Source organism: Heterocephalus glaber, unplaced genomic scaffold (genome assembly GCF_053883595.1).
Source record: "Heterocephalus glaber isolate CG9 unplaced genomic scaffold, H.glaber_assembly_v1.0 deba00001531, whole genome shotgun sequence".
NCBI lineage: Eukaryota > Metazoa > Chordata > Mammalia > Rodentia > Bathyergidae > Heterocephalus > Heterocephalus glaber.
Genome location: NW_028258329.1, coordinates 7,229,241 through 7,250,679, shown reverse-complemented (window position 1 = coordinate 7,250,679; position 21,439 = coordinate 7,229,241). Strand labels below are relative to the sequence as shown.

At 39.8% G+C, this 21,439-nt stretch overlaps 2 protein-coding genes and 1 pseudogene across 13 annotated transcripts in view; 1 reads left to right on the top strand and 2 right to left on the bottom strand.

Moving 5' to 3' along the window:
• Positions 1–18,762, bottom strand: part of Ttc23 (tetratricopeptide repeat domain 23) — an 86,118-nt gene extending 67,356 nt beyond the window's left edge. For 2 of the 6 annotated variants that reach the window (XM_004852699.3, XM_087188299.1), the window contains exons 1-2: positions 16,828–17,021; positions 6,356–6,555 (exon numbers count right to left, since the gene is read on the bottom strand). In XM_004852699.3, coding sequence (XP_004852756.2) covers positions 6,356–6,535 — 180 coding nt within the window. In that variant the 5' untranslated portion in view covers positions 6,536–6,555; positions 16,828–17,021. Of the gene's footprint in view, positions 1–6,355; positions 6,556–13,402; positions 13,549–15,926; positions 16,066–16,827; positions 17,022–18,490 lie in introns of those variants that run through there. The other 4 variants (XM_021264761.2, XM_087188298.1, XM_021264760.2 and 1 more) reach the window with 4 other exon arrangements.
• Positions 8–6,349, bottom strand: LOC147824851 (gamma-glutamyl hydrolase pseudogene; annotated as a pseudogene).
• A 210-nt stretch (positions 18,763–18,972) lies between the features above and the next one.
• Positions 18,973–21,439, top strand: part of Lrrc28 (leucine rich repeat containing 28) — a 118,577-nt gene continuing 116,110 nt past the window's right edge. For 2 of the 7 annotated variants that reach the window (XM_004852694.4, XM_087188300.1), the window contains exon 1: positions 18,973–19,062. The gene's annotated coding sequence lies outside the window, so the exon portion shown is untranslated. Of the gene's footprint in view, positions 19,063–19,106; positions 19,376–21,439 lie in introns of those variants that run through there. The other 5 variants (XM_021264766.2, XM_021264767.2, XM_004852696.4 and 2 more) reach the window with 5 other exon arrangements.

Sequence of the window (21,439 nt, the reverse complement as noted above, 5' to 3'; positions counted from 1 at the left end):
TTAGGAAAATAAAATGAACTTACCAGTTAGCTTAAAACTTCAGAGTCACAAAGCACAAAACTTGCTTTCATCTATTCAACAAAAATTTATTCAGTACCTACTTGGTACTAAGCATGGTTCTGAGCACTTGAGATACAACAGAGAACAAAACAAACAATAGATATAAGAAACAAATGCAATTTATAGTACACTTCAAGGTGAAAAATGTAATGAAATAGAGAAAAATAGAAAAGTAGGTTTTCTACCTGTTCCTCAATGAGTGACTCCCACATATTCAGCTATAAGTGGCAGTAGTAGTGGTTTTCAGATAACACACTTGAGCTCTCATTTTATTTTATTTTACTTTGTTTTTTTTTTGTTGTTGTTGTCACCAGGAATCAAACTCGGGACCTTGCACTTGCGAGGCAGGCGACAGAACCACTGAGCTAAATGCCCGGCCCCAATGAGCTCTCATTTTAAAGCTCTCATTAGCAGCCTATGATAGCAGCCTATGATAGTAGCCTAGTAAATGAGATCACTGGGACTTAGCAAAGGAGTGAGAAGCACATTTTCATTCAGAGCTAGGAGAAAGAGAGGAGGGAACCATGGCTTTCCAGCTCCAGATCAGCTATGAGGAGTAAAATACTCAAAGTAAGGCTGGTGGTTTCATAACACATCTCCAAAATTCTGAGACAATCCTTCCAACCAGAGATAGGGGTCTCTGTCCCCATCTCTTTGAGACTGAGCTTTATGAGTTTGGCCAATGAAATATGAAAGAACTGATGCAGTGCCAGTTTTCAGACCCACCCAGGTCTCAAGGAACTAATGACTGTCTCTCTCTTCTTGGGTGTCATTGTTGGAATCTGGATATGGGTTACATTGTGTCCCTCCCAGTCAATATGTTTAAGTCACAACCTCCTACCCCTGAGGATGCAGCCATATTCAAAAATAGGGCCTTTAAAGAGGTGACTGAGTGAAAAGGAGGTCATAGGGTAGGCCTACTCCAACATGACGGGTGTTCTTCCAGAGGAGGAAGACACTCCAGTGCTGTATGTGCTCAGAGACCATGTGAAGACAATGGGCAGCCATCTGCAAGCCAAGGACAGAGGGCTCAGGATGAAACCAGCACCTTGAACTGGACTTCTAGCCTCCAAAATTGCAAGCAAATAAACCTGTGCTGTTTGAGCCCCAGCCTGTGGTGTTTTGCTATCGTGGCCCCAGCAGTCCAATATGAAACCCAGCCACCACGCTGTGAAGAACACTCAGTGGCCCCACGGTGAGACCCACGAGGAAGGGCACCAACTTCCAGCACTGACTAGTCAACCATGTGAGTAGGCTGTGGTGATAGAGTGGACTCTGCATGCCCAGCCAGCCCAGCAGATGCTGCGTGGGCCACAGCTGAGCACTGAGCTCCGCACAAACTGTAGGCTCAGGAGAAAAATGGCTTGACTCAGGTCGCTAAGTTTTAAGGTTTATGTACAATAGATAACTAGGACAAGGCAAGGTAGCTGATGACAGCAAGTAAAAAGGGCAAAGAAGGAAAACAGGAACAAGGACAGAGTTGTACAGAAGACCCAGGAGAAGGCCCCATGGACCCCACGCAATGCCAGTTAGAAACACTTGCACCCTGAAACCGCATTCTTCGTGACAAAAATGCACATCCAGTTAACCACAGCAGAGTCACTTTTGTGACCCAACAGGAGGAAGCTGTACCGAAAGAAGGCGGGGCTTTGGCTCTTTTCCACCGTAACAGTTTCTTCTTACAAGAGTTAATAGATGCTTGCTGGTGTCAAAATGCACATGAGCAAAAAGGTGAAAACTAAAACCACTCACCAGCTCACTTCATGGACATAAAACCAGCATGCTAAATAGCCCATTATTCTTTATTTTTATGAACTCATCTACATATTCTTCTTCTTCAAAATAGGCTCAGAGTGACCTGCTGTTTTAACAATTTATGAACATTTCCCATGCCATCATCTATGGGTTTTTTTTAACATTGAAAATTTTCAATTAAACATGTAGCATTGCTCAAATAAAGAAACATTTCCAGTATAAATTGGAAAGTGCTGATAAATCAAGGACTTCTCTTTAGACTGAGATTGAAAGTGGTGATTCCTTTTCCGAGCTTCAGGAACAAAAAAAATCTGCTAAATAAAATGCAGTCTTCACAGCATTAGGTGCATGGGAAATTCCTTTTAAATCTGGCCATTCATAAGGTGCTTTTTCTGGATGCCACTGGACAGCATATACTGGATACTTATATCCTTCCATTGATGAAATGAACTTAATCTTGCCATCTGTATTTGTAGTTAATACATTGAAAAACTTCTTTAAGTTTTTATTCATTATAAAATTCTTCATGGAGAGGCTCCCCTTGTGAAAATTTGCAACCAGAGGTTCTGCTGCTAATGATTGCAACAAGTCAGGAAGACAATTTTGGAACATTCTGCTCTTTGATGCACCTTTAGTGAAGCTCAACGGCAATGTTTTATTCTCAGTATTTGTCAGAGTTAATGAGCTTTCCTCACTGAGCAGATAGACAATCTCTTCAAATCCAAGGCATGTACCCCACCCAGGAAATAGTCTCCATCATCAAAACTGTCTGGAAAAGTTGTAAAACATTTTGGAGACATTAGCATAGCCTGACTTCTCAAGATTAGCGCCTCCTCCGGGTAAAAGGATTCCACTGATAGACTTGAAAAGTTCTTCATACTCTGAATATGTAAGATTAAGCCTTACTGGTACAACTCTTGCACCTGCAGACTCTAGATACTTCACATAGGATGCAGCAATATATTTCCCAAGATGTTTTACTGTCGTGTTTGTGGTTTTTTGCATTAATACTCGATGATGGGTTGCTCGCTCGGTGGTGGGTCTGTGGGGTCCGGGCAGCCTGAGGCTCGGTGCCCCGCAGAGCAGCAGGCAGCCCAGACTCGCCTTCTCCTGGCCTTCTCCCGCTGTGGTTCAAAGGCACTGCGGCCGGCCGGGAGGGGGTCACAGGGGTCCAGACAACTTAAACAACTGCTTCACCATCTATGTTTTAATGGCAGCACAGTGTTTATTGTGTAGATTATCCTAATGCAGTTACTTAGTCACCATTGTTGGGCATTTAGGTTTCAAATTTTTTTTCTACTCTCCGAATAGCCTGTATGGAGATAAGAAACCAGGGTTCCCTGAACCCAGTGCCAGAGCAGGGTAAGCCCAAGAGGAACCCGAAAAATCTTGTGCCCAAAATTAAGAAAATGTTCAAAGAATAAGAGGACAGATCAAGGACTTGGCCAGCTTGAAGCCACTCCCACTGGGAAATATCAGATGACTGAAGCTTCAGTGAAAAGAATGGGTTGTAGTACATAATAATCCTGTTGTAAAACAGGATTTCCTGAACCCGTATGGATGTAAATACATGAATAATAAATACAGTGTGAAGAAGGAAAAGCTCTTCCTTATAATGAAATACAAACAAATGTTGAAAGCATACTGGAGTCAGAGGCTTGTTATTTGACAAGCATCATAGATAATAACAGAATCAGGCAAGAATCATCAGTGGATGCTAAAACTTAGGAGTGAAGGCTTGAGTGTTTTCACAACCTAGTGTATCTCTCTTCAGGGTTCTTATTCATTACAAAGGGAGAAATAACTCCACAGTGAACAAACCTGGGAGCCAGCACTTTAACCAAGCATTCAAGGTTAGCACGGCAATGATGAGACCAATGGACATTCTATATTTTCTGGTATGAAGTACCAAGGAGGTCTCTAAAGTTGTATCTGCAATATTCCTGTCCTAAATGCATAATTGGAATGGAATCATGAGGAAATACAAATTCAAATCAAGAGATATTCTACAAAATAATTGGAGTGTACTTCTGAAAAACCATCAAGATCCTGATAAGCAGGTTAAGACAATTGAGATTAAAGGAGACTAAAGAGACACAGCAGGCCAGACATGGAGGTGCATGGTTGTAAGCCCAGGATCGGGAGGCTGAGGTGGGAGGACAGAAGTTCAAGGCCAGAGTGGACTACATAGAGAGGCCCTGTCTCAAAACAATCATGGGGTTGGGTGGGGGAGAAACTGTATCCAATCTGAATTCATGGATTGGACTGTGGATCTGATTTTTTTACTATGAAGGACATTAGTGTAGAGAAATAGATACGGTTTGCCGATTAGGTAACAGTATTCACCGACACTACTTCTTAATTTCGATCACCACACCGTGGTTATGTAGGAGAATATCCTTATTCTTAGGGAATAGACACAAGTATCTAGATGTCAATGATCATAGTATCTGTAACCTGTTCTCAGAGAGCTCAGAAAAATCACACGGAAGGAATGGAGGATATGAATGAACATAGGGCTGGATGTGGCTCCGTGGCAGAGTGTATTTAATATGTGCGAGGCCCTGGGTTTACTCCCAGCCCTGAAGAACTTTAAAAAAGGGATAAAGTAAATGTTAACTGGTGAACCATAACTTTTTAGTAACTCTAAAATTATTTTTAAAAAATGACCCAGAACTGAATTAATTCAAAAAGTGAATGACGCCATATGGAGAACTTCCTGACATTTTTAAGATCTCTCAGCACGCAACCTTCAAGAGCCTAACTGAACTGATCATTTCTCCAACCCATGGCCTCTCTTCACTTCAAATAGCACCCTCGCGCCTCCTTTACAGATTTTATGGGTGGTGTTTCCTCTTTCTAGAATTCTTTTCCCTCAGCTTCTCCATGGTAGCTCCTTCTGTTTGTCACCTCCTCCGATGCCTCCCCAGGTCAGCCTGCCCAAGATGAGCTCATTCTATTTCAACTATCTGTTTTATTCACAGTGTCAGTGTCCCTCAGCTCCACAAGGACATGTGCACTGCTTATCTTGTTCTTTGTTGTCCCCCTGGATTCCTCATCTGGCCCACAGAACACAGAAATTCTTTAGGACCACACATAGGAGAGAAGCACCGAATGCCTTTGGGTAGTAGGGATTGATTCTCTTGCTGAACTTTGGTTGAAGAGTGCTACTGGCTGAAGGCAGATGGCCTGGGCACAGTAGCTACTGATTAAACATCAGCTGCATGATGAGTAAGCATGTGCTCCAAACCAATTTCCTGCCCACTTGCCATTCGGCTGCTCTTCCTCCTGGACTCACGGTACTGATGAGGGGAACAGGCAAGTCTCCCCAGTCACCCCAGCAGACCGAGCCCTGCATCAGGGTTCTGCACACCCCCTCTGCCTTGGACCCACCTCTCCATCTCTGATGTCCCCTTGGCCATCCAGGCCCACTGATTTGCATTTCTACATTCCTTTCAAAAGATCTCAATCTCTCTACTGCCTCTGCCTTACACAGTTCAGGCCCTCATAATTCCATGCCAGGATTACTGCATATATCTTCTTAACTCCCCTCCTCTAGTTTCTACAGGAATGATCATTCTTAAAACTCAGACATGCTCATGGGTTTTCTCTTGTTTATAATCCTAGGCTATTCCTCCAGTCCCTTGAAAAGAAAACCAAAACACTTTGGCTGGGCAGTGAGTGCCCTCCAGGCCCCAGGTCTTACCAACAACCTGCTTCATTTCTTGTCCTATGTCACTAAAGCCTGCATCTCAGACAGCTCCTTGAACCAATCAGAGTCCTTGGTTCTTACCCACCCACTATGTTTGCCGGAATGCCTTTGCCATCTCCCACACCTGCACCTGGCTGACTCGTAAGCAGTTATCTGTGCAGGCCAAGTAACTGCCATCCCAAGAAGTGAGCCTTAACCACTGCCCTCACCACCTCCAGGGCCATCATCCACCCCTTCCTGTTTCGGGTCTCTCTCACTCTGAGCTGTATCTATCACAGAACCCATCCCACTGTCCACCATGATCTGCCCTCCTGTCATCATCTCAACCAAACCATCAACGCACGGAGGCAGAGGCTGTGGCTTTTCCCCCTGAACCCTGGGCACCTGCACGGCACCTGACACATAACGGGCAGACAATGGGTACCAATAAAATAATGAATGGAAAAACAGGGCCTGACAAATCAAAATGAATAAAACTTTTGAGAGGAGAACGAGGGAGAAGTATACCTAGAAGAGGAAGATTCAGAACATAAAGGAGTCTAAGTCCTATGGCAGCAGAAACTTCGTCTGCATTGTACTATATGCCAGTGTCTAAACCTGGCACAGGTAGAAACTCAATAAATATTTATTACTGCCCATGCCATTTGCTGAGCATGGAGCCCTGAGGTCTTACATTCTCTCACGAGATAGCAGAGGCTTTCTCTTATGTACTCTTTTGTCATAGTCTTCAGATTAGGAATGTAACCTAGAGTATCTACTTCTTTCAGTCATATGTGGTACAGTAGTTCAATTCCCAAAGAACAGGTAGAGAATGGAAAGGCTTCTTACTTGGTGACTGCTGAAGCAGGACTTGGCTTTCTCCTCACAGAGGTGGAGTTTCTCTCGAGGAGGCTGGAATAGCACGGTCTGAGGCAGTTTGTTCTGGATCTTCTTTCTCGGATTGATGCTGACAGCAGCAACGACTTCATCTAGGTGGTTGGATATGTGGGTCTCCTGTGATTCTTGCATATTTTTATATTCATTGTCCTCTAGTTTTTAAATGAAAAATGGAGGTGTTAAACAATTTCTGTAGTTAGTTTTAGAAATATACATTTCCTCCCCTAGAAATTGAAGTTAGATTCTAAGAAAATTTCAACTCTATATTGAAAACTTCTTTGAAATTAGTAACAGCATACCCTAGAAGGTCAAGGTGGCTAGGACTGACTTCTTTGAAAAGTTTTAGGCTGATCTCCAGTTTCAACTAAACCAAATACTCTTTGTTCATTAAAAAGAAATTATTGGATCAGCTGAACTCTAGCTGACCATGTTACAGAAAGTAAATATTCTTAAACAATGTGAAATAATATAATATTACTTGAAGGTAGACTGAGGTAAATTAAAGATATATAGCAGTGGTGGCAAACCTATGGCACATGTGCCAAAGCTGCTATTTGCCATCATTGAAAACTCTAAACGGTTCACCATCGCCAAAATATATTTATAAAGCTATAGTAATCATTAGAATTACAAAACAAAGATTTGTAAATAATAAGCCAACAGCATGGATAAAATGGAGTCATAAAAAATAGTAAATAAATTTAACTACATTAAATGTAAATGGTCTACACATCCTAATTAAGAGATAGATTGGCATATTGAATAAAAAAATCAAAATCTTACTACACGTAGCTTACAAGGAATTTAAATATAGACAGACAACTAGATTAAATGTGAAAGCATGGAAAATAATATCTGAAAACTAGTAAAAAACAAACTTGAAGTAAATATATTATTTATAATATATATAAGTATATATAGATGGGTATATTTTACAGCAAAGAATACCATCAAGGATAAAACAGGTAATTTATAAATGATACAAGGATCAATTCATGAAGAAGACACAATCATCTCAAATGTTCATACACTTAATAGTTTCAAAACAGACTAAAAATAGATAAAACTGTAAGAAGAAATAGATAAATCCTCAATTCTAATGAGAGTTTTATTTATTTCTCTCAATAGCTGATATACTAAGTCAGCAGAAAATCAGTAAGGATACAGAAGACTTGGACTATTAGAACCCTGTACCAATAAAAGAATACATATTTTTTTCAAGTGTGCATAGACATTAAGTAAGACATATTGTATTTAGGGCCATAAAACAAGTTTCAATGCGAATTATAAGAATTCAAGTCTTATAAAGTGTATCATTCTCTCCCCATAGTGGATTAAATCATAAATCAGGAACAGAAAGTTATCTAGAAAATGTCTGAATATTTGGAAAGTGAGCAACAGATTTCTAAATAAGCCATGGGTCAAAGAAGAAATCAAAAAAGGAAACTGAGGGCTGGGGATTCAGCTCAGTGGTTTCGCCGCCTGCTGCACAAGCGCAAGGACCTGAGTTTGATCCCCGGTACCAAAAACAAACAAAAAAAAGGAAACTGAGATTAGTTTGAACTGAATGAATATACAAGAATCCGAGGGTGCCACAAAGGCAGAGACGTTCTGGGAAAATTTATAACATTTAAATACCTATGTTAGACACATGCGAGGGTCTCAGGTTAATGACCTCAGTTTACCTTCAAGAACAAGAAAAAGCAAACAAATTAAACCCAAAATAAACAGAAGGAAATAATTAATAAGTAAATAATAATGCTAACCTCATAAATTGATGAAATAAAAACAAAAATAATAGAGAAAAAAGTCAATGAAACCAGAAAACTACACCACTAGGTGGCTTCTCTGGTGAATTCTACCAGCTATGTAAGAAAGCTGGCAAACCAAGTCCACAAACCTCTTCCAGAAAATGGAAGAGAGAATATTTTCTGACTCATTCCAAGAGATCCTGATATGAAACCAGGACAAATACGGGACAAGAAAAAGAAAACTACAGATTTGTATGCCTCAGAAGTACAGATGCAAAAATTCACAACAAAATTTTAATAAGTTAGATCCAACAACTTATAAAAGGGAAAAATACATCACAGCCAAGGGGGGTTTATCGCAGTAATGCAGGATTGGCTTAGGATTTGAAAATCGGTCTGTGTAATTTACAACATTGATTAAAAAAAGAAAAACTGTATGATCAGTTTAATCAATAAAGAAAAAGCATCTGACAAAACCTAATATCTAGTATCTGTTCCTGATTTTTAAAATACTCTTTGTAAAGTGCAAATAGAATTGTAGTTCCTCAGCTACATAAAAGGCATTTCTGAAAAATCTAGCACCAGATCTAATGGTGAAAAACTGGTCTCTGTCTCTCTCTTTCTCTCTCCTTTCCTTTCCTCTCTCTCTTTCTTCCTTGCTTCTTTCCTTTTCCATTCTTTTCCTCCCCTCCCCTCCTCCTCCTCCTTCTCCCCCCCCCTTTGATCTCTCTCTCTTTCATACTGGGGATTGAACCCAGGAACTCAGGGCTTTCACACTAAGCTGTATCCAACATTTTTTTATTTGTTATTTTAAGACAAGGTCTCGCTGAATTGCTAAATTGCCTAGGCTGGGCTCAAATTTGTGGCACCACACACCCAGTTACATTTTTTTTCAGGGTGGGGAGTGGGGACCGAACCCAGGGCCTTATGCATTCTAGGCAATCACTCCATTACTGAACCATATCTTCCTGCCCTTTCTTTTCTTTTCTTAGTTCATTCAATTCTTTTTGGAAAGTATTGTTAAGTTGCCTGGTCTGGCCTTGACTTACAGTCCTCCTGCCTGAAGTCTTGGAGTAGCTGGAATTGCAGGTGTGTGCTACTATCCCAGATCAGAAACAAGACAAGCAGATTGACTCTCAACACTTCTTTTCAACATTCTACTGGAGTTCATAGCCAAGGCAATCAATAAAATAAATAAATAAGAAGAATAAATAAAAAATAAATAAATAAGAAATAAAAGGCATCTGGATCAGAAAGGAAGATAGAAAACTGCCTTTATTCACAAAGGCATCTGATGTAATATACAAAAAAAATCTATTAGAATAAGTGAGTTTAGTAAAGTTGTAGAATGCAAGATCACTATGCAAAATTTCTATATATCAGCAGTGAGCAGTCAGATTGAAATTTAATATGCATTAGCATCAAAAAAGAGGAAATAGGAATAAATCTACCATATTATTAAGACCTGAATAAAACTACAGAATACTACTGAGATAAACTAAAGAAGATATTAATAAATAGAAACATATTCCATGTTCATGGGTTAGAAGACTCAACATTATTATTTATTTATTTATTTTGTGGGGGGGGGGTACCGGGGATTGAACTCAGGTCCTTGAGCTTGTGCAGCAGGCGGCGAAACCACTGAGCTAAATCCCCGGCCAGACTCAACATTATTAAGATGTTAATTCTCCTCAATGTAATCTAAACATTTAAAGCCATCCCAATACAAATACTTCCATGGATTTTGTTTTATTTTCATTTTGGGTAGGAGTAGACAAAATTCCTAAAATGCATATGAAAATGCAAAGGACCTACAAAACAAAACAACTTTGTAAGAGTAGAACTGAGCTGGAGGGTTAACATGATTTTTTTCCAAGACTAAAAAGCTACAGTAGAAAAGGCAGTTTGTACTAGTATTAAGATTTTTAAAAAATTGATCAATGGCACAGAATATGAATTAGAGTCTGAAAACAGACTCATACATACACAAACAGCTGATTACTGGCAGACAGGCAAAGGCACTTCATTGGAGAAAAAGTAGTAGTTCAACAAATGATGCTGGAGCCATTGAAAATTTACATGTTAAAACAAAACAAAGAAAACCCCCTTTGATCCCAATCTCACTATAGATACAAGAATTAACTCAAAATGTAACACAGGGCTAAACTTAAAACCTAAGATTATACAAACTTCTATGTGAAAACCTCTGTGACTCTGAGTTAGGTAAAACTTTCGTAGATCTCACTATCAATAAGAATCAGAAAAAGAGTAAGACACCTCCCTTACCACCACTAGAAAAAAAAATGTCACTGTGATTGTACAGAATGTGAAATCAGCAGAGGGAAAGGAAATGGGGGAGAAATGAGCGGAATTGCTGAAAGGAATAATTATTGTTACTTGACAGCTCCTTGGATGTATACCTTTAAGGTGGACAGTCAAGACTGATTCTGACAATTTCATTTTGGGACACTAGACTAAGGCCACAGCCCAAATCTATTGTCTTTATAAATAAAGTTTTATTAGAATACAGGCATGATCATTTACTTACATATTGTCTATGGCTGCTTTTGCACTGCAATGGGAGAGGTGAGGAGTTGTGACTGAAATTCTATGTTGCTAAAAGCCTAAAATATTCACTATCCAGTCCTTTATAGAAAAAGTATATGAACCCCTAGAAGACAGTGATGCCGTAAAGAAAAGTAGTGAGATCAAAGTGGATTAGTCTTTTTGATAAGACAATCAACTTATTTGCACTAGAGTGAATCTGAGGTTATGGGAGTAAATTTACAAATATATCTCCAACTTAGAAGTTAGAAATACATCACTAAAAAAAAAAATCACTAGTTTTGAGTGACATCTTCTGAAAGAGATTAATTTTTTTCCCCTTAAAAAGTATAATTTATGCTTAATTCTCAACAGGATTTCAGATTGTGTAGAGGTAAGAGTCAAAGCAGACGGGATATAGGTCACCAAAGTAAAGTGTGTTGACTCCTTACAACTCTAAAATAGAGCTTTACATTGTAAGAAAAAAATATATTCACCAAGAAAAAAGTTAGGGCTTTTCTTTTCCTTATAAAGCAACATAGAATGAAAACATGAAAGAGAACGGAAAGAAAGTACCTAAAGGTCAAATTGCGAGAAGGCCCCCAAGGCTGAGGTACAATTCAGGTGACTCTGAATTGCAAATATGAAAGTTTAATCCTTCAAGGTTGTCATCTAAGATTTGCCTAAACCTCCTCTACAGTACTATTTCAGATTCCAAGATGTGGCTTTTAAAAATATCTTCCTGCCTTGTGTTTCTTAATCTACTCAACCCACTGGCTCAGATATCTGTGGTCTGGAGAAAGAGCCATAGACTACGCTGGGGACTCTGAGATTCAAGAGCCTGAGACCACTGTACAGAGTGGACAATGCTAACAGCTGTTAGTGACCCAGCCCTTTTCTTTCCATGGTTCACCTCACATGGCCCTGAACACAACCACATGAGCTAGGGCAGGCAGGTGTCACTACCCCTGTTTTATAAACGGGGACAACGAAGCTGAAGGACACTAAATTATTTGCATAAAATCATAAAGCTGGAACTGGAACTTGGTCTTTCAATAATATGATGATTTTCTACTCCATCATCTTGTCTCTCACTGACCACAGCTATAGCTGTAAGATGCAAATGCTGTTGCTTTGGAAACCTGAGTCTGCATGTTAAAAGTGATCATCTATTTTTATAAACAGGAAATGCAACATCTTCAATAGATTTAACCTCATTTTCTTACCTTCTGTTGAGAGGGAAGCAGAAAAAAAATGTTTAAAAGTGACCTAAGTAATACGCCCTTCAATATTTTTTTATTCCACACCCGTGAACTGACTGTTAATTTTGAAATGGGTTTTTGTTTTTTGGCTTCACTGTAAAAAGTGGTTTGTCTCACTCTGCTTCTTAATAAAGTACTGCATCTTTAGCACAGGGACCATATATAACCAGAGTGATGACAGACTGGATCCAACTTGTATGCATTTTATTTTTTTGCTAGAGAGTTTAAAAAAAAATCAAGCCATTATTTTAAAATTAGGAGTTTCCCATAAACTGCTAAATTAACCCTTCTCTGAAAACTCAGCACACCTGTTAATATTGGGCATCTGTCACCCTAGACATCAGCCAGGGTGGAGGGGCCGCTGCCTCCGGAACCCAGGGCTCTCTTTGGTTTGCCAGGGGTCACCATGATCTATTGGCTCCTGGGCACGGAGGCAACAATGTAGTTGGCATTTATTACTACTCCTGTGTTGTTTTCTTACCATGTAAGAGTAAGTCTGTCTTAGTTACTTTTTTCTTGTTGCTGAGACAAAATACCAGACACCCAAAGTAAAAGGAGGAAAGGTTTATTTTGGCTCAGTTTGTAGAGGTTTCAGTTCTTAGTTGGCTGGTCCCAAGGCAGGGTGGCATGGGATCACAGAGCAGGCAGGCAAAAGGCAGCAACCACAAGCGACCCCACTAGCCCTCTTTCTGTCACTTATATATTTTATTCAGGCTACCCTCCCTTAGGCCCAGTAGCACTCACACCCATGGTGGGCTACCCTTAATCCTACCCATAATCATGCTAAACCAATCAGTGGACTAATTTAGTAATCATACACCCTTGATCCCAGCATCACACACTCTAGATCCAGCCACTTCTGAAAACCCCCCACCTATGACTACATGAGGCTCTTGGGGGAAATCTAGACACAAGCCATAACAATGTCTCTGAATTAATCTCTTTTGAAGTGAAAGGCAGACCCAGAGGAATGTGATTTTCCTTGCCCATGCTACTCACTTCTTGAATTTCATCTAATTTAAAGCATCTTTGGTAACAGGACACTACTGTGTTATACACAATTTGTGACTTGCCATCCATTATAATGTCTAATTTCAGAGATGTATAAATGCCAAAGGAAATGTGCATGTCTGAATCAATGAAAGGTGGTGGGTTACCAGCTGGGCTTCTTGGGGGATTTGAATTAGGAATCTTACTTGAAATACATGTGTTTCAATTTGTGTTGCATCAGCCAGTAAGACCTTTAAAGACATATTTTCAGTTCACTTACTTTGAGCTATGCACATATCATCAGCCACTTTCCTTTTCTTTGTAATAGTCATAGCTGGGGCTTAAAATTTCATTAGAAATCAGCCCAGGCCCCACATACCACTCTCTCCCTGCCAGCCTTGGGTTCCCAAGCCTCTCAGTCTGTACCCACAACTGCCAGTCAGTCTTACCCAATCAATCCATGCTGTTTTTTCCACCAGATCTGCCTAGTAGAATGCTGAAGTACATGGTCAGTCCCAGATCAAGGTGGGAAGGAGGTCTGCAGTGGGATCTCAGACTTCCATGTGCAAGAGGTGATGTGTAAAATATTTAATAACTGAAGAACAAGGAGAACAGGAGGATGAACCAATCCATATTTTGAAGGTCCCCCTGCTGTTCTAGGTGCTGACCTGTGGGGGAGACATAAGGGTGGGCCTCAGGGAGGGGCAAGAGCCTTCTTGGGAAGTAACATCTATTATGACTTTAAGAGAGTCCTACTTTTAAAAAAAAGTCACCCTTATGTAAGCAGAGGCACTGGGAAAACAACTTAGGTAGACACAAAATGCTGACATTGAATCAAAAACAGAAAATCTGAATAGGCATATAACAAGTAAAGAAATGAAATGAATAACTTAAAATTCTGACACAAAGCTTAGGTCAGGCCCAAGTATTTCAGTGGTAAATCCTATCAGACCATTTAAGAAGAAACAAAATGAATCCTTTGCAAACTCTGCCAAAAACTACTACAGAGAACAATCCTTTCCAACTCGTTCCCTGAGGCCAGAACTGCCCTGTCACCAAAGCCTGACAGACATCAAAAGAAAAGCAAAACTACTGTCCTTCATGAATATGAACACAAAAGTCCACAACAAAATGGCAACCCAAATCTAGAAGTATATAAAAAGGATTATGTATTATACGTGAGGAGGATTTATCCCAGAAATGGAAAGTTGGTTTAACATAGGAATTCATTAATGAAATATGCTGTCTTAATAGAATACAAGACAAAAACCACATATTCATCCACAGGCAAAAAATGGCAAAATCAAACACCCACTCATGATAAAAACTTCCCAGTCTAATAAAAATCTGATTTAAAAAACTAACACTAACATCATATGGTGAATGTTTGAATGCTTTCCTCCTAAGATTAACAAAAAAGGCAAGGTTGTATTCTCTCACTGCTTGTATTCAAGAATGTGATGAATATTTCAGCCAGTGCAATAATGCAAGAAAAAGAAATAAAGGTATGAAGATTAGAAAGGAAGAAATTCTAAGGAATTTAGGAAAAATGAATAAATAATACACCTATAGAAACAAGTTCAGTAAGGTCACAGAGTACAAAGTAATTTTTAAAAAACTATCTATAAAATAAATAATCTGAAAATGAAATTTAAAAAGCACTTCTATCCATAATGGCATCAAAAAATAAAATACTTTGGTATAAATATAATAAAAAGTGTAAGAGGTATACTCTGAAAATTAAAGAAGATTTAAATACACAGAGAGACAGTCCATGTTCATAGATTAGAAGTCTCAATATTATTAAGACAACACTGTTTCTCAAATTGATTCCTGGATTTAATGAGATCCCTAGCAAAATTTCACCTGCCTTTCTTTTTTCAAGAAATTAAAACAATTATCCTCAAATTCATATGAGAATGAAGAAACTCAAGATAGATAAAACAATCTTTAAAAATAAGAAAGTTGAAAATGCGCACATTTCCCAAATTTAAAACTTACTACTAAACTACAGTAACTGAAACAGTGTTGTACTTAAAAAATTTCACTAAAAGTTCTAGAGATATAATGAACAGTGTAGTGACTATGATTAATAATGTCATATACTTAAAACTTTTGTTTTTATCACATAAAAATAGTAATTATATCAGTGGATGGATTGTGTGAATTAGCTTGATTATGGGAATCATTCAAAAAGGTGTATACTTATATCAAAACATCAGTTATACACCTTAAATATGTTTAATTTTTTTTATTTGTCAGTTATAACTCAGTAAAACTTGTGGGAAGAAACTCCAACAAAGTAGTGTGGCACAATAAGTAGTGTGGTGCCTAAGGACTGAGGTACAGAAAAGACGTGAGAATCCAAAATTAAACTCTGACATATAATACGGTCAATTTTCTTTTGTGCATGTGTGGTATTGGGGATCAAGCCCGGGGACTTGCATATCAATTATTTTTTTGATATATGTGTCAAGATCATTCAATGGGGGAAATATTAGTCTCTTCAATAAATAATGCTGGAAAAACTGTATGGGCACGTGGAAAGAATCAAACTGACTTCTATCTCACACTGTGTATAAGAATGAACTTCAAAATAACCCAATTAAAAATGGGCAAAATACTTGAATTGGCATATTACAAAGAAGTTATACAGGTGGCCAATAAACATAAAATGATATTCAACATCATTAGTCATTAGCAAAATACAGATCAAAACTACAATAAGATACCATTTCACATCCACCTGAATAGTCATAATAAAAAAGGCAGATGATTGTAAGGATTGGTGAGGATGTAGAGAAACTGAAATTCTCATACACTGTTAGAGAGAATGCAAAACAATGCATACAACTTAGTAAGCGCTTGTGATATTCCTCAAAAAGTTACAGTTGCATTATTATTTTAACCAGTGTTCCCAAATGAGCCTTCTGCTGCAGTCAGAGTCAACTTCCCCCCTTAGGTATTCTGTACCTTTGTGCTGACAGCCCGCACAATCCCTCGATGCCATTTCCTTATTGAAATCATGGCAATAGCTCAAATTGGTACAATGCTGTGAAGTTCTCTGAATAACTCAGCTCACACAGATCTGAGCTTCTAAACCACCCATGGCCTGTAAAAGTCATGTTCAGAAGTTTTCATTTAAAAGTCCTGAGTCTAATTTGTCCAGAGCTACGATATAGCTTTGGAAGGACTATATGTTATGTTATATACCCATATAGGAACTAACAACCACCACTCAAAGAAATAGCTATTCTTGTTTATCACTACAAGTATTTTTCTGAACTGTAATATTTTAGTTTTAATAAAAAATATTAGTCTTGAAAATATAAATGCTAGGCTTCTTGCGGGGGAGGTTATCCTACATAAACTATCTGCTGATTCTGCCTCATATACCAATATTGTTTTGCTTGGCAATAGGTAGATCTGTTTCTGGATTTCTTAATTTACAAACATATACAAAATTTGGCTCCAAAGCAGACTGTAATTTTCCCATATCTTTAATAAGTGAATAGTTTATTTGGCCAGATATAGTTTACAAACAAAAATACTCGTTTCATTTAAAAACCACAATATTATTTTCTAAATCCATATTTAAGCAACAATAACAAAGCGGTTTTTAAAAATAGAAAATAAAGTAAAATTAATCTTTTTCTCTCTTTTTTTTAACCTTTCAAAACTCTGATAAACTGGGCTAATGTCCTCCAACTTCATCCTAAAGAGAAAAATACCCTCTGAAAATTCTTCATCTTGCCACTCTGTGCTCGTATTTCCTCTGCTTTTCCTGATTCTCCTTTAAAACTAGCCAAACCCGGAAAAGTTTCTTCAACTCTCCAAATCTCCAACTATCTCGAAAAATCCTTTGTCACTTTACCCAGTCAGCTTGAGAGTCTCCATTCTTTTTTCAAGCGAAACAGTCTTGACAGATTGATTTGACAGCTTAGTTCCCACTGTATCAATTTGGAGATTCTTTGTATAGACTGATAACCATAAAAACTCTAAAGTAGGGCAGTTCCAGACTAAATTGGAACAGGCTTTTCCCATAAAGCAATCCGGTACCTCACAAAACTCCAGGCTGAAGAATGAATGATAGAGCGTTCACCAATAGGAAGTGGAGAAGAGTATTTTGTCCAAGTTTGTAACCCAATCCTTGGGAGTCAGAGGTGGGAATTTTAAAATAGGGTGGTCTTTTCCTTGGAATTTTCTTAAAGTGGTATCACTGCCTGTTGAGGTTAACATTCGTCAACGAATGTAAAATCATTAGTATAAATTAGAAGATTTTCTCATTGTCTTGAGTCAAAAATATGTAAAGTGACTCTATATAACTTGAGAGAACTTTTAAGAGTGGTCATAGGATATTGTCACAAATAATCACTCATCAACTTTTTTGTCAATTTGAGAAGGGTATGAAAGTTATTTCAACGTGATTCCTTTTTTAAATGATGATATAGCAGATATTAATGCACCAGAGGCCAAATATTTCTTTTAAAAAAAGAAATGAAAGCTAAGCAACTTGATTACCTTTGTTTTAAAAAATCCATTTTCTATCTCCTTTTGACTATTTAAATATTAGCTGCAAGTCTTATTATTTGGCATGATCTTTTATACCCTGAGTTTTGCTTTTACACAAACTGTAGGTTTCCTTATTTCAAGTCCAACAAAATATTTGAGGTGGTTTGAAATCATAGGTCTTAGAAATATAGGGCATATACTATGACGTATTTCAGTAAATCCTTGAGACCAGATATAATAAATAGATAATTGATATATTTTATTATAACTCATACTTTATTTTGGGTATGCATGTACCACTGTACTATAATATCGAGTTTTTTCTTTTTCTTTTTTTCCGGTACCGGAGATCGAACTCAGGACTTTGTGCTTGCCAGGCAGGCTTAGTGCCACTGAGCTACATCACCAGCCCTCATACTTTATTTTGGAATACAGGTTTTCACTTAATATAACTCTGCCTTCTAGATTATTTCTTTCTGAAAGTAAGCCAAAAAGCTCATTACAAAGTTAAGGTTGCTTGACAATAAGCTCTAGCAAATTTATAGACATCAAGTTTTTCAAAGGACAAAGAATAACAATTTGAGAGAATGAATTAGAAATATATATTTTAAAATATTTTTTCCTGGTCCGGGGATTTAGCTCAGTGGTTTCGCCGCCTGCTGGGCAAGCGCAAGGACCCGAATTCGATCGCCGGTACCAAAAAAAAAAAAAAAATTCCTGAACAATGCTCGACTTTTCCCCCCCTAGCATGAAGCTCCGCGGACTCAGGAAATTTCATCTTGAAGAAATACCTGACAGCTTACTTCGTCATGCTATGAACTGCCATAGTATTTAGTGTTCTAAATTGTTATTGGCCTTTTAGCAATTGTTTCCACGATCCTTGCACTTGGAACTTAACGGTGTGCACTGGGAGGGAGCCCTTAAATTCAGCGCTTAGACTCATGGATTGCTGACCAACTTCAGTTGCGTTACAGATACCCATCGGCCTCAGATTCAAATCCGCCAGGCTGGTATAGCGACAATACCTGTGTCATGGGATTGCTGTTGGGACTGAAACATGGTCATTTGTGCACAGATCTTAGAACGCTGCCTGGCACACAATGAACGCTCAGCAACGGGTGTTACTGTCATCCCTCAACGTATAAACTGAATGAGAATTCAAGCGCCTGAATGAATATATGAATGAACCTCAGTTACTGGTAGCTCCTGAGGTTGGCGCCGGCTGATATACCCCTTTAGGAAGCCAAGCAAAAAAACCATTCTGTTGGACTTTCATCCCCGAATTGGAGCCGGAAGCAGGAGCGGATCAGTGGGCAGAGCCAGTCTAGAGGAAGACACTCTTTTAGCCAATAGGCACATCATTCGGAAACGAGCCTCTTCCTCGACCAATCGTGCAACCGCGAGAACGGAGGCGAATTATCGCGAGGTTCCATCTGCCTCTCCGCTACGCTGTTTTCCCCAACTCCGGGCCACGAGATTCCGCCCCGCCCCTCCCCGCCCCCAGGGCCGTTCTGTCCCCGCCCCGCCCCGCCCTCCGCCCCCGGCTGCCCGTCCCGCGCGGGCTGCGCTAGGTAGCGCTGGCTGGGCGGGCGCCGAGGTGAGTGCGGCCTCCGCGGCGTCGGGAGGGTCACGTGTCAGGTCCCCGGCACGGCCGTGGCGACGACCTCCACACCCCTGAAATCGCTGGGCCGGGCCGGGCCGGGCCCCGGCGGGTGGGACCCCGAGCTGCCGGGCCTCGCCCTGCGCGGCCCCTCGCCCTGAGATCCCGGTAGCTCCTGCCTGCGAACCTGTCCGGGCTCGCAGCTTCCACGCGTAACGACTTTAGCGCCTGCGAGCTCGTGTGTTTGCGTGAGACTTCTGCCAGCGTGCTCCAGTACTACGAAAATTACCTTGTTTCGGGTGTTTTTAATGTACAGTTTATACTTCTCTCATCTCGCAAGTTAGCAAATTGGAGGGCGTATTCTGTCTACGGGGAAGTCAGGATAAGGGACTCTTCCTATAAAATATTCTTTCTTATAATGCCCGGAATTTTCTTTAAAATGGGAGTTTTTAAAAATAAGAGATCGATGTTCACCCGTCAGAAACTCGTGTGTAGGTGCAGCTGTCTACACGGATTGCTTTAACTACAGGCATGAGGTAGTGAAAGGGAATGGGGAAGAAAATGATTCTGTGAACGGCTGTCTCTTGCCAGTGAAAGCATAATGAGTACTGTGATTATTGGCATTATTGATTTCATTTGTATAGACTTTAATCTCATAATCTGTCTTTGTAGCTAGATGGCGTTTCAACAGAGGCTTTCGTTTGTATTGATGTATCTCCCAGTCTTTGTAGCAAGATACATTTTAACAAGGTGTAATGTTTTTGAGGCAACCGATCCTAGCCACGGCATCCAGAAGGAAAGCTGCCGGGTTAGAGTGAATTCTCTTACTGAATCTTTCATCAGTGAATGTGGATTTTGGATATAGTTTGACTTTACAAAGCAACATCTTCCATGTTTGTGAGCTTTGTCTACCTCGTAAGTGCAAAGAGGAAGCCCTGGCTGCACTGAAGTGAGTGATGGGTTGCATTGAGGCTGGCGCGCAGGCTTTGCTGCGAGGCCACTTGTGTTGGGATTCTGCAGTTGCCTTCTGAGAAACTCACACATAAAAGGCACTAAGTGATATCCATTTCAGTGCGTGGCTCTGAGGACTAGAGATGCTTAGGATATGTAGCAAGTTTATGGTCTTGACAGGGTTGAATGAAAAGTCAACCTCCCAACGTCATTCCACATATTGTAATTTCATCCTCCATTCATTGGCTGTTTGAAGTCTTATTCCCTACCTCCTTACTGGGGATCAGTACTTACTGGGCCTTCCTACTGAGCTACATTCTCAGTGCATCTTTTATTTTTTATTTTGAGACACAGTCTCACTAAGTTGCCCAGGCTGAGTTTGAACTCAAAATCCTCCTACCTCAGCCACCGGACAGCTGGGATTATAGGCGTGCACCACCACTCAGCCTGAAGGCTTACTTTTGGATACTGTGCTAGACACAGGTATTTGAGCAGGAAGAAAGCAGCAAAAGCTCTGTCCTCAGGATTTTACAGGTTCTTGGCTAGACTGACAATAAACAAGTACACCCATAAATATACAGATTACAAATTGTGCAGAGTCCTGTGAAGAAAAACACACAGCTGGGTTGCTCTGAAAGAATAGCAGAATAGCTTGAGATAGGGAAGTGGCTTTCATGTTGAAACCTAGAGGATGATGAGACAGTGCTTTTCAGGGTAAAAAGAGAGCAGCACGTGCTGAGGAGTTTGGTAATTGCTAAAACTGAAAAGCCCAGGACGAGTGATAACTTCTCCCTGGTGAAGAGCCAGGGAGAGTGCTGCAGTTGAGGCTGGGGAAGTGGATTGGGCCTGTTGGTGAGGAGTGCTGAAGGCCTGGTAAGAATCTGATTTCCTGAATAAGTTGCTTCCGTAAGGTATATGCCTGAGAGCCAGGAGCAGTTGGATGTGCAGTTTCAAATGTATGGCTGTAATGAGTGTGCTGGAAGAGACACGAGGAGACCAGTCATACAGTGGCCCAGGCAGATGCTAATAGCTTGTGGTCTTGGCAGATGGAGCGATGTGGATAGAACAGAGGTATTTTGGAAGTGGAAACCACTAGCCCTGTAATAGGTTGGTGATGTGGATGAATGAGAGGAGGGAACTATCTGTGACTTCCAAATTTCTGGCCTGAGCTGGATGGACAGAAATGTGCTTTTTTCCCCAGTGTACTAAGTGTGGGTTCGGATTGGGTTGGTTCAGATTGGTGATGAAAATTAATGACTCTCTGTGAATGTATTAAATTAGATAATGCATGTGGACTGTCTAAACTGCTTCCAGTTTCCTACATCAGTGAATAATTAACCTAGAAAGCTTCACTGTCCACACAGGATCATTGATGCTAGTTATCATCTAATTCCTTTTGGTTTTAGAGAGACAAAGTGTCAAA